Genomic DNA, 13,439 nt, shown 5'->3' on the forward strand with positions numbered 1-13,439 from the left:
CCTTTGTCATCACATGACATGAAGAGCTATTTGAGCTTATATTTATGCCCCATTTCCTATAATTTTGACCATTATTATTATTACAAGCAGAAAACATCACATGCTATAACAAGGGTAGCCTGTCCTTCTGTGCAATAGTGTAAGTGTGTACACTTGGCACCTACCACTCGACATCCCCTCCATCGTCACCCAGGTATGACGATGGAGTAGTTTACTGCACAGGTTAAATGTGACTGGAAATTTAGTAACAAGTGAAAGTTGATGATACAGGCATGTTAGCACACTTCCATTATAATTTACAAAATAAATGGGCATCAGATCATTTCGCTAGTGAAATAAATCATCACTTTTATTATCTCTGTATCTCCTGCACAGCTCTTGCATGTGTCACACACTGGCCTCACACTGTCAGTCTGCTATTATCACTCTGCCTCTCACTCTTTCTGTCACTATTTGTAGCTCAGTATTATCAGTAACCTTCCCTAATCTCAACAACTACAGGCAGAGCTGGATTAAGGCTTTGGTGTGCCCGAGGCACTTAAGACTGGGTGGGCCCTAAAGAGCAAAATCTGGGGCGCAGGCAGGGCCGGCTCGAGACATGTTCGACCAGTGCGTCGAACAGGGGTGTCACCCCATAGAGGGCGGGCCCCTCCCAGCCATTCCCGATTTCAGCGGTACAGTCCTGCTATGCGGAGGTGCTGGCCCCTGGGAACAAGAATGGACGCCGCGCGGCAGCCGAGCTACTGACGTAGTGCTGGGCTAGCCCCTAGCCTGACGTTAAATAGCGTCATTTAGGGCCATGGCCTATGGTAATTAAGCCACCACGCCCCCTTTTTAGAGATTTGGAGCGTCTGGATACCTCGTCGCACAGGCTGCGGATCAAGCTGGAGCCAGCCCTGGACGCAGGAATCGGGTTCTCGTGTACAAGCCTTCAGTGCATATATGAAAAGGGAGCGTGATCACACATCACGCCTCCAATTCATGTCACGCAGGCTGTGTGTACATCACTTCCCCAGCTGCTGGGCTGCCCCCTCCCTTGCGTGCACAGCGGGTGAGAGCGTTTCCTCCCCACAGGACATTACAGTACTGGAAAAGAAGGACTGTCCCAACAAAATTAAAGAATGTCTTGAATCCAGACTGCTCCAAACTTGTTAATCAGAGCCACATCCGAGTCCTGGCTCAGGGTTTTCCACCAGACTCGGATGTCAGATCGAGGCCGACCCTCATCCTCCATGCTCCGGATTCTCGTGGGTTTTGGATTCCATATAAGGAGCCCCTGCTCTTATATCTCTTTGCATATTATAATTTTTAAGATGTAGGCAACAGGAGATGAGAATTATCATGGAGTTTGCTTTGCTCTCAGTACTTTCAAATTAGAGTTACCCACTTTGGAGGCATACCCAGTCAAAATAAATCTTAGGGGTGTACTAAGTGGCGGTTCTGCATTTTTGGTGGAATTTCATTCTGCTGAGAACACTGAAGCACTATTGATGTTTTTTCCATTACTAGGATCACAAGATTTACCACCAAACCCACCCGAATAAATGACCTGTCTTTGGCAGGCATGTTTGTAGAAAGCACTGCAGAGATCCCTAGGATCTAGGCAGGCTTTTACGTTAAAAAAAATAAAATTTAAAAATAAAATGCCGTGTGGATCCCCTGCAAATTGTTACCCAGCCCTAGGCCTAGACCTAGGCTGGAAGTAAAAATTAGGGGAGGAAAATGGTGTGGGGTTCCACCTGTTCTTCATTAACCATCACTAGACAGAATTAGCCAACGTGTCCTATTCGGTATGCAATCGGGAAGCCGGCTGACATTATATCGACAGCCGGCTTCCCGACTGTCATATCCCAACGAGGGTGAAATGACCGGCGTCTAGATGTAGACGCCGGTCATTTTACCGACGCCGGGAGACCGGCGCCTGGTATCCTGATCGAAGTGATGCTGAGCGCCGCTGCGGACAGCCGTGGGGGGGAGGGTTAGGTTTAGGGCTCCCGGGGGGGACTTTGGGTTAGGCACCCCCCCGGGAGGTTAGGGTTAGGCTAGGGGGAGGGAGGGTTAGGGTTAGTCACCCCCGGGGGGGACTTAGGGTTAGGCACCTCCCCGGGGGACTTAGGTTTAGGCGGCGGGAAAGGGGGGGTTAGGTTTAGACACTTAGAGGGGGGATTAGGGTTAGGCACTGGGGGGAAGGTTAGGGTTAAGTACCCCTAAGGAGGGTTAGGGTTAGGTTAGTTCATACTTACCTGGGGACGATCTGTATTTTCAGCCGTGTCGGCCCGCCGCTGTCGGGATTTGTCGGGTAATTCGTATGTATTCCATCCTATTCATCCCCCAGGGATCTGCGCATACTGTTAAAGTATGGCGGGTTTGGCAGCGCTTTAGAAACAAGTCTGGATTGATAGCAGGTTCTGTTTAGAAGGTCACATTGACCTTTAGTATATGTTGTATCTTAACTTTAAAACCTGCCCAATGCAGATCCCGTTGGTTTGAAACTTCCTGCAAAACCAATGCTTAGTAAATTTACCACTTACAGGTAAATGTAATAACCTGTGAACTGCAGGCATTTGCGACTGCCTGGTGAGTCTGGCCGATGTTTTAAAGTAGCAATCATTTAGAAAGCGAAACCAGGTTGGTTTTGCCTTTTAAATTATTGCTACTTTAAAACATCAGCCAAACTCACTGGGAAGTAGTTACCTGCAGTTCACAGGTTATGATTTAACCCTTACACTGCAGTGCTGACAATCAGAAAATATTACACTTTTATCACTTTTATATGTGTGAAATAATAATTTTTGCACTGTGGTTTTTAAAAAGTATTTAATTATTTTGTTTAGTGCCTTTTGAAAAAAATGTTGAAAACACTTAAAAAGAATCAATACAAACACAGATCACCATATAAACACATTATATTATACATTCCCAAAAATTTAAATATTCCTAATGTTTAGCTGATTTATTCTGTTCTTTAGGCCTAATATACAAAACACAGCAATAAATTACAAAATTAGGTAAAGGCTATTAAAATGGAGCACAGGCTGCATAAGAAAACCATTCAGAAGTTTATAAATAATAGTAATAAATTCCCAGAAACCTAATGTTCCTATTCGTGGCAATAAATAAATGGGTGTTGGAGCTATTTATCATTCCCTAGTGACGGGACAGCTACTCCAGTACAGCTCTAATAAGCCTAACACTAACAATAAGCCTAACACTTTTGTCGCTAATGGTAGCGTGAAAGTGTACACTGCACAGTGCACAAGCATGACCTGTGTACTGCGAGGGCTAAAGGAAGTGGAGGCAAATAAATGGAGCCCTCCAGGAACTCTTCCCATCGGTATGAGTGAGCTGACATCAGATGAAGATGACATTAGTACCCACAATCAAGCTGTACAATAAAAGCTCAGTCACATCGCCACCATACTTCCTATTAGAGATGAGCGGTTCGGATTCTGTGGAATCCGAACCGCTCCGAACATTGGGGATCCGAGTCCACCCGAACCCTGTTCGGGTGTTCACCGCCTGACTCGGATTCCCGTTCGGGGCCGAACGGCGGCCGCCTGATGTCGGATTCTCACTAGAGAATCCGACATCAGGTCTCCTCGCGTGTAGGGCAGATAGCGCTCTGCCCTACACAGACACACAGCCGCCAGCGGCAGCTGTGTGTTTGTTACAGCAGCCAATGAGAGTCACACAGACTCTCATTGGCTGCTGCACGGAGGGAGCCGGCTGGAGCTCACACATGAGCTCCGTCTTCCGGCTCCCTCCTCAGCGTGTGACAGAGCGGACGGCGCGGGAGCGGGGAATCAGGTAAGTTTTATTTTTTTACTTGTCAAAGGTCCGGGGGAGCTACTGGGGGGGGGGTCTGCACTACTGGGGGGGGCTATACTACTGGGGGGGCCATACTACAGAGGGGCCTGCTACTGGGGGGGGGCTATACTACTGGGGGGGGTCTGCACTACTGGGGGGGGTCTGCTACTGGGGGGGGGCAATACTACTGGGGGGGCCATACTACAGAGGGGCCTGCTACTGGGGGGGGGGCTATACTACTGGGGGGGGGTCTGCTACTGGGGGGCCATACTACTGGGGGGGATCTGCACTATTGGGGGGCCATACTACAGAGGGGCCTGCTACTGGGGGGGGCAATACTACTCGGGGGGTCTGCACTACTGGGGGGGTCTGCTACTGGGCGGGGCTATACTACTGGGGGGGCCATACTACAGAGGGCCTGCTACTGGGGGGGGCTATACTACTGGGGGGGGTCTGCTACTGGGGGGGCCATACTACTGAGGGGCCTGCTACTGGGGGGGCCATACTACTGGGGGGGCTTACTACTACTGGGGGGGGCTGCTACTGGGGCAGCCTACTACAGGGGGGGCCATACTACAGGGGGGCCCATACTACAGGGGGGGCTACTACTGGGGCAGCCTACTACTGGGGGGGCCTGCTACTGGGGCAGCCTACTACTGGGGGAGCCATACTACTGGGGGGGCATACTACTGGGTGGCATGCTAATGGGGGGCATACTACTGGGGGGGCCTGCTAATGGGGGGCATACTACTGGGGGGGGCCTGCTAATGGGGGGCATACTACTGGGGGGCATTCTACTGGGGGCACTGCATAGTGGACCCTACTACTAAGGGGACTGCATAGGGGGCACCACTGCTGGGGGACATTGTGTAAGGGACACCGCTACTGTGGGCATTGTGTAAAAGGGTCACTACTGTGGGCATTGTGTAAAAGGGGAACTACTGTGTGTCGTAACATAAATAAGAGACACTACTTTATGGTGTAATGTGAATCAGGCCCTATGTGCGGTGTAATGCTAATAAGATTGTGCACTGTGACTCTTAGGGCCGTAGCCCACTCTGTAAACAAGTACTGTGACTCTGCTGGCCGTACCCCACTGGGTGGGTGCACTACTTTTCATTTCTGCCACTGCTGTGTGGCAATGTGTCATAGATGTGCTTTATACTGTGGTGTCTGTGTCATTGTGCCGCTGCTTTGTCGCTTAGTAACCAGTCAGCTCACTGCAACCTTTGGCCAATAATGTTGAAAACAATATTATAAGCTGTGATATGGTCTAAATTGACTGGAAATTAATGTTATTGAGGTTAATAATACTCTAGGAAGAAAAAAAAGACCAATTTATGTGATTTTAGCTTTTTTTGTCAATTTTTGTAAAAAAATCCAAATCCAAATCCAAATCCAAAGCCAGTCACCGCAGTTTGGCAAATCCAAATCCAAATCCAAAGCCGGACGACGAATTAGAACCAAATCCAAATACGGCAAAAATGGTCCGGCGCACATCCCTACTTCCTATAGGTACTGCGAGGTGCTCCTATATGCAGGAGATATCTGTGATACTGAATAAATGATCTTGTTACTTAATTTAGTGGTACACATCTGCATGATTACTGGGGCAAATAGGGTTGAAAAATATGCCCCTTTGTGAGATGAACATGTACAGTTTTGAAGTTATGTAAGAAAAGACTGAAATATGGGGAATATGTATCAAAGCTTGATGTGAGATAAAATTGTGAGATATATAACACCAACCAATCAGCTTCTAACTTGGAGCTGATTGGTTGGTGATATATATTTCACAATTTTATCTCACATCAAGTGTTGATACATATGCCCTTATATTTCAAAATGTGAATATAGTTCAGTAAGACAATGCAGACATTTTGCAGTTTATTATTATCAACCTGACAATGAATTATAAGAGACATCAGCTGCAAACGAAGATAGCTTACAGCAGAAGGTAAAATCCGTGCACACCAAGTAAGCCCAGTTTTATATGTTAAAATAAAGTAATGCCTGAGTACTATAGATAAAAAAAAAAAAAATATAAGGGGTAAAGATAACGAATACTGATTTCAAATTGTATATGTATACTGATTAGCTACAGTAGTTACTTTCTTTTCTCAATATGATGCGATAAGGAATGTGAATAATTTGTGAATTTATTTATCCTATGTCCACAGAATATTTATAATGGGTACATGGTGTGTGGTGCACATGGACCTCATCCTCTGCGGCACCATCTTCCCAGGGACATCTTCGGGAAGATGGCACCATGCAGTGACAGCTACAAAAGCCTTTGCTCTCTTGTGGGCATGCGCTATCTTCATGAATATCACTGGGAAGATGGCGCCGAGATGGAGACATTAATACGCCCCTGCCTATGTCCCTGTATTTTAAAGGACAAATAATGCTTAATACAGAATACAGTATGTATGAATGTATGTATGTGTACTTATATATTTGTGTTAAAAGAATGTACAAAAATAAAAATAAAATATTAATGTAGGTAAAAAAAAATGTTTTCTATATGATGTATTACCAGGCAGGTTACTAATTAGTGCTTCACTGTAACCCAAGCACTCTCCCACACACTTATTGCAGCATGCAAGGGCTCCGTGAATGTTGCAGTGAAGGTGTGTAAGGGTCTGGTCAGCTCATTCAGATCATGAAAAGACAGTCGTCCTGTGTTATAATCTAGGCATATTCTGAATTTGTGACAGGCAAACTTGATAAGTAATAGGGTTTGTTTTTTGTCATGTAGCACAAAATATTGATTATTCCACTTACACAAACACCAAGATTTGTTATTCTTTCCAATTATAGCCTGATTCCCCTCCCTCTCTATACTAGGATAGGTCATCCCCACCATCCAGTTCCCAGACCCACTGGTCTCCACTTCCCAGTAAAGTTGTCCAGAGGTAAAACTCTTTGTACTTAAAACCTGATGATACTGGAATCTTTGTGGTGTTTTGGGGCGACCCTGATTTACTAACCAGGAAGCAGTTTTTAAGTCATCTGATATATATACATTATTTGCAGCTGTGTTTATATCCAGTAATATATCCGCAGCATCTTTCATGTAGAGCTCTCTCTTTACATTATTCATAATATCAGATAAATCTGCGTGCAAAGTTACTGAGATATATTCCTCATCCAGGTTTGCGATTTCTTGGATCCTTTTATCATCTTGCTCTTTGTCCTCATCATCAGTATCACATAAGTCACTTGTGTCTGGTTCTTGTAAGACTGTCACTGGATCTGTTGAGTTACATAGCTCCTCAATATGAGACATCTTTCTGAGCAGTTGATCTTTCTTTATTTCCAGCTGCTGGATCAGATCGCTGATTTTGAACAAAGCCTGTTTTTCCTGTGCCGAAATCTCCCCCAGCACTCTGTTCTCTAGGTCACCTAACTGTTTCCTGACGTCCTTAAAGAGGGCTATGATTTTGTGTTTTATGCTGGTGGTTTTATCTTGCAGTTTCTTTTTGGGCACCTGCAGACTCTGTATTTTCTTCTCAGTCTCGTGTCTGTTTATTTTCAGTTTATCCACAAGTTTTTTCAGCTTTTCCTTTTTCTTGTCAGAGGACTCACTCAGCAGCTTCACTTCGTGGTCCCTGTGCTCTGGGGACAGAAAGCAAAGCACACACAAGCAGGCAGTGTCCTCAAAGCAGTAATACATATACATTTTATTGTGGACAGCACATTTTACTTTGGCAAAATTAGAGGTGGGTACAGTGGTGACATGTTCTGCTGACTTGCTGTGCACTCTCAGATGATTCTCACACAGAGAAGACTCACACAACAGACAGGATTTTGCAGCAGGTACAGGAGAGTGAATACAGTATGTGCACATAACCTGCTCTTTTGTAGGCTGAGCAGATAGGAAGTGCCTTGTTATGTTACTCAGTTTCCTGTTCTTCGTCAGTTTAGGCCGCTCCTTACTCTCTTCTCTGCAATCAGGACAGGAATAAACTCCAGATCCCTCCTGTGTATCCAGCACTTTATCAATACAGACTCGGCAGAAGTTATGTCCACATCTCAGTGTTACAGGATCTGTATAAATGCTCAGGCAGATGGAGCAGTCCAGCTCCTCTCTTAGTTCGGCAGACGCCATAACTGCCGACAGTAAGAAGTGAAAGTAAAAGCTCCTGTGGGTGGTGTCTATTTTACGTTAAAAGCAGGAACACTGCTTGTTAACCCATTACATTCTTGACTGCAGTTTGCATTAGACTCGAAGAAAACATACAGACAAGGGTAACACTGGAAATTACCAACACAAAAACATTTAATACCAGCGTGTAGTCACCTTACTTGTTCTAATATGTGTTCAAGACATTTTACCAAGGCTAGAATTGTTGGCTTGCAGCTCTGGATTGTTCTTTTGGAGTTAATCCATACTTACCTATATTTTCTTTATTTTTTAACAGTTACTTATATAGAGCATACATCTTCCGCATCACTTTACAGAGAATATTTTAGTAATTCACATCAGTCCCTGCTCCAGTGGTATTTACAATCTATGGCAGGCCTGGCCATCCTGTGCTCTCCAGCTGTTTTGAGACTACAAGTCCCAGCATGCTTTAAAAGCTGATAGGGAGGATATGCTAGGACTTGAAGTTACAAAATAGCTGGATAGCCACAGGTTGGCCAGGCCTGATTCATAGTAGGATGCAAACATCGATGTTTGGAGATCTGCGCATGAGCAGGATCTGTACTACACATGTGCAGCTCTCCTTCTGCTAGATCAATCTCAGTGCCCTGGATGCTGCAGATTAATTGACAGGCTGCGGCCATTTGGGGGCAGAGCGGAGGCGGTGATAGGCAGTGTCTCAGAAAATGGTGGTTTGTCACAATTATATGCAGCTCATACTTGCCTACCCTCCCGATTCGTCCGGGAGCCTCCCAAAAATTGGGTGCCGCTCCCAGGCCCCCGGAAAGGCAGGCAAGCCTCGTCTGCTCCCCCTCTCCCACCCCGCGAATACAGTATGATCCCCGGCAGCGAGGGGCCGGTGACAGATTTGCGCTGAATCGCGTAATCGTGGCCCCTGCTTCATAATGCCATTAATATCAGCATTGCGGCATTGTGAAGAGAGGTTGGGACTGCAATGACGTGATTGCGCTGTCACGCCCATGCTCTGCCCCGTTGACGCGTCATTTGCCGGGCCATGCCTTCTTTTGACACGACACACGCCCCTGCTGAGGAAGCCCGACAGCTCCCTCCCGGAAGGAGGGAGCTAAAAGTCGGCAACTCTGATGCAGCTTCAATGGCTTCAGCTGAGTGAAAACACCCACCATCCTAAGTAACCTGAAGATTACTCAGATGACCTATAGTCATGCAAAGTGCTACAATGCTGCTTCACAGCTACGGATCACAGAAGTGACAGGAGATGCCTATTTACATAAGACACCTACCTTGGCATATTATTGCACAGCCGCTGCTTACAAAGTCGCAGTGACTGTACAATAGAGTGCACTGAATCAGGCCCTATGTTCTCTGTAACACACACAGAAGCCATTTAACCTACCAGTATGTTTTTGAATTGTGGGAGGAAACCAAAGCACCAGAGAAAACCCATACGAGCATACAACGTGGCCGCTCCTCATTGGCTGCTGGTCCGCGAGCCATGATTGGCTCGCACGACCGGCACCAGTGACCAAATGTAAACAGACTTAAGTCCACTCTCAGCGCTGCCGGGTGCCTTATTGTTAAGCTGCGCGGCGATGTATTGGCGGGCAGGGGGGGTTCTAGGTACTCGGAAACCCCCTTTGCATGCGTGCCTAAATTATACCAACATGTTATACAATGCTAAATTCTGGATTTTCCACTAGGCATGTGAGCATTGGCAGTTCTAGGGGCGGGAAACAGGGCTATTGCCCGGGGCGCTGCGGCCTGAGAGCGCGGTCGCAGTGTCCCCATCGGCGCCATCTAATTAGACGCCCCTTGCCCCCGCTTGCCCGCCGCAGAGCCACCTTTAGAGATGACCGCGGCACCGTCTTTATGGCCACTCGTTCTCTCCCACTGCCTCCCAGAATGCCGGTGCACATCGTGGCCGCGCCTAGCATTCTGGGAGTCCAGCGCAGCCGACGACGTCACTGGGACTGTGAGCGCCGGGGAGGTTGCCTACCCCTGATCTATTACATTGTGTTTCAGACAATACAATTAATTGGGATCTCAGAACGGTGGCCAGTGGAGCTCCATATAAAGAGCTTTCAGATAACCTTACATGATTTTAAATTGCTATACCCATGAATCTGACTGCACACTATTTTGTGAATTGCCAACATAATACAGCATAAGTGTTCGCTATCCTTTATTTTTTTTCTGCATAGAATTCAGATTTGGGAAGATTGAGTTGCTGTATACCTCTTGCTTCTTGGACCTGATATTTGAAAAAAAATTCATAAACTTGTTGTCTTTATTGAAGCATGAAATAAAAAACAAGTGTCATTTGTTGCAATAATAAACAGAATTATAAAAGAAAACACAAATGTTTAAAATAGAAATAGACCCAACTTGAAAGCAAAAAAGGAAATGGAGGGAGAAGGAGAGCCACACAACCCTTATGTACCGAACACACTGGTATATGATGTAACAGCAAATCTTGACAAGAAAGGTTATGTAACCAGGAAGAGATTAGTTAGAAGTTGTATTGGGGCAACCTGGACACACATTCTAGTTTCCTAGCACTGCCTAAATCGAAAACATCTCCAAAACTGCTCCCGGACCAATGGAGAAAGGGTATCAATGGCAGTCTCCCATGTATCAAACAAAGGCTGAGTGAATATCTCCTTCTGCAAAGAGGTCTCCAGCCAATCCATCATTAAGACATAGAAGAGCATCTCAAAATAAATGAAGTGGGAATGACCTGTATGCACACTTGTACTAGTCGGTTCCCAGTAGTGTTGCGGACATGAAGTAGTATAATGCAATCCTTACCAATCAGTGGAGAGTCCGGAGACAAGGGGCATAGTAGTCGTGTGAGGCCGTAGCAATTTTATCGATGAGGCCCCCACAACTTAGTTGCCTCGGGGCCCCCACAAGCCTTAAACCAGCCCTGCCTCCAGTGCCCACCCCTACAATCCTGTCCCTAGCTGTCCTACTTACCTCCACACGTTTCCAGGCCTGTACAAGCTGCATATTGGAATTCAAATACAAGAAAAACAACCAATACTGTAATTTGCAGGTATAAAATGAAAATATTAAATATAAATGCACATATCCAACATGCGCCAACATGTCAAGTTAACAAAGGCATATATAAAAAATAGCACAGAGATGATTGCATAGAAAGATAAAATATCCCATAATACCCATCTAAATTTTCAAGCATGATAGAGTCAGTCAGTCAAATGAGCAAAACATCATATAGTCAACCCGGCCCACTGAACTCTTCCCTGATGAAGTCCTGGATGCAGTGAGAGGGACAAAACGATTTGGGATCCACTGTGGACTCGTCAAAAGATTCAAATAAGCCTCATTTCTTACTTTTTACTGTATAGGAAATTTCTGTTGGGATGTAGTTAAGTTACTGGCGTCCGGAATGCCGGGCGCCAGAATCCAGATGCGGAAAGCCCGATTTGGGATTAAAGATAGGCGTCTAAATCCCGACGCCTATCTTTAGCCCGATGCCAAAATCCCAACAGCGCCATGCCAAACGAAGGTAAGCGAGGTATGTTAGGTGTTAGCCATTTTAGGTTTAGGGACCCCCGGGGGGAGATTAGGGTTAGCCACACCCGAGGGAGGGTTAGGGTTAGGCTAGGGGAAGTGGGGGTTAGGGTTAACACCATTGTGGGGAAGTTACTCCTGCACTACTCTGGAGAAATTACAGTGGTGAAGCAGACAAGTCAGATACAAGTTGCAAGGGACAGAAGGTTGGTCTTCAGTCTATGGAGGAGATGTACTAAGCCATGGAGAGAGATAAAGTACAAACCAATCAGCTCCTAACTGTCATGTTACAGGCTGTGTTTGAAAAATGACAGTAAGGAGCTGATTGGTTGGTAATTTATCTCTCTCTAAGGCTTAGTACAACTAACTCTATGACATTTTACTTTTATCATTGTGTAACACCTGCTTACCTGTAGATGGTGTTTGGTAGACAGGTTAGACCGATTAGATCACTTTTACTTTATCTATAGTGGTGCCTCCACACAAGTCTTATATAATTAATAAAAGGGCAAACTTGGGAAACCCTTAAACTGGGTACACACTGAGATGATGTCGGCACAATATGTAGTTTCTGGCTGAATCAAAACTACATATCGGCCGCCTCACTCAGGCCCTGATTCAGAGCCGGACGCTCTGACAGAGCGCTCGCTCTGAATCAGGGCCGTCCCTCTTAGTTTTTAGAGCGGCCTCCTGGCCGCTCGTATAGCTGTGGGTGACCACCCACAGCTATAGCGAGTGGCCAAAAAGATGGTCACGATGGTCAAGACCATCGCGACCATCGGGCTTGCGATGAGACCCTTGTGGTAGGGTCTCGTTGCCGCAAGCCCTGGAGTGCTTTCGGCTCTAACAGAGCCAAGAGCACTTGCACTGACATCACTTGTGATGTCAGTGGGACCAGCCCCAGACAGTAGGTGTTCCCATCGAACCGCTTGCGAGCGAGTCTAAATTAGGCCCATAGTCCAGTGTGTACTGGCGGTACTTGGGCTGTGAATTGCAAAGTCTATCATGCCAGAAGGGACTACTGAGACTAAGCTGGTTGTCACGAGTATGGGTCTTCGCATGTCTGACAAGCTCAGACACTTCTTCATTGCTGTATCCAGGGCTATGCAGAAACATTCCATTTCAAGTACCTGATGCACCTGAGCAGTTCTGCTGTGTGCTCACCTGGTCAGCTAGACCAATGGCTATTCACCACAATCTATTTAAAACAGTTCCTGTGAACAGCCCATGGCCTGATCAATGTGTTCCTTCCAAGGATGGTTCTTGGCTCCAGGATTATGCCCAGTGGCGGGCTGGGCCGGGGGACAGGGTGCCATGTGCTCCCCGGGCCGCAGCGCCAATCAGGCCGCGGACAGTCTGTGTCTCTGTGACACAGGCTGCACCATGTGTGTATCGCTGACCGGACGGAGTTCGGTCAGCACTACACAGTGACAAACACAGAGCCGCCGGCGCCGGCAGCTGTGTGTTTGTTTTAAGTAGCAGCCAATGAGAGTCTGACAGACTCTCATTAGCTGCTGCTGCGCCCACTGCCGGAGCCGCTCCATCTTCCAGCTCCTGCAGTGGGTAATGGGAGAGGCATCATGACGTCTCTCCCATAATGCAGAGTGGGCCGGCCCGGAGGACAGACGGAGGAGCGGATGGCGGCGGCAGGAGCGGGGATTCAGGTAAGTGGTTTTTTTTATTATTATTACGTGTGTCTACTGGGGGGGACTACTAGGGGCACTACAAGGGGGGGACTACTACTGGAGGCACTACAAGGGGGGGGACTACTACTGGGGAACTACAGGGGGGGACTACTACTAGGGGCACTACAATGGGGGGACTACTACTAGGGGCACTACAAGGGGGGAACTACTAATAGGGTCACTCCCTAGCCATTGACCTCACTGCATGTCACTGGTGTGCATTGAGTGATATCGTCAGCGCCGGGCCCGTTGGGGGTGCCGGCATTGGTAAGTGCATGCAC

At 46.9% G+C, this 13,439-nt stretch overlaps 1 protein-coding gene across 1 annotated transcript; it reads right to left on the reverse strand.

The window, feature by feature from the left end:
* Positions 1-5,681: 5,681 nt before the first annotated feature.
* On the reverse strand, positions 5,682-7,924 carry LOC148542484 (E3 ubiquitin-protein ligase TRIM39-like). The gene has a single exon (XM_088468454.1). The coding sequence runs from the start codon at positions 7,919-7,921 to the stop codon at positions 6,362-6,364; it is 1,560 nt and encodes a 519-aa protein (XP_088324580.1). The 5' UTR covers positions 7,922-7,924; the 3' UTR covers positions 5,682-6,361.
* Positions 7,925-13,439: the final 5,515 nt, after the last annotated feature.

Source organism: Taudactylus pleione, unplaced genomic scaffold (assembly GCF_031769625.1).
Source record: "Taudactylus pleione unplaced genomic scaffold, aTauple2 ptg000012l, whole genome shotgun sequence".
NCBI classification, from domain to species: domain Eukaryota; kingdom Metazoa; phylum Chordata; class Amphibia; order Anura; family Myobatrachidae; genus Taudactylus; species Taudactylus pleione.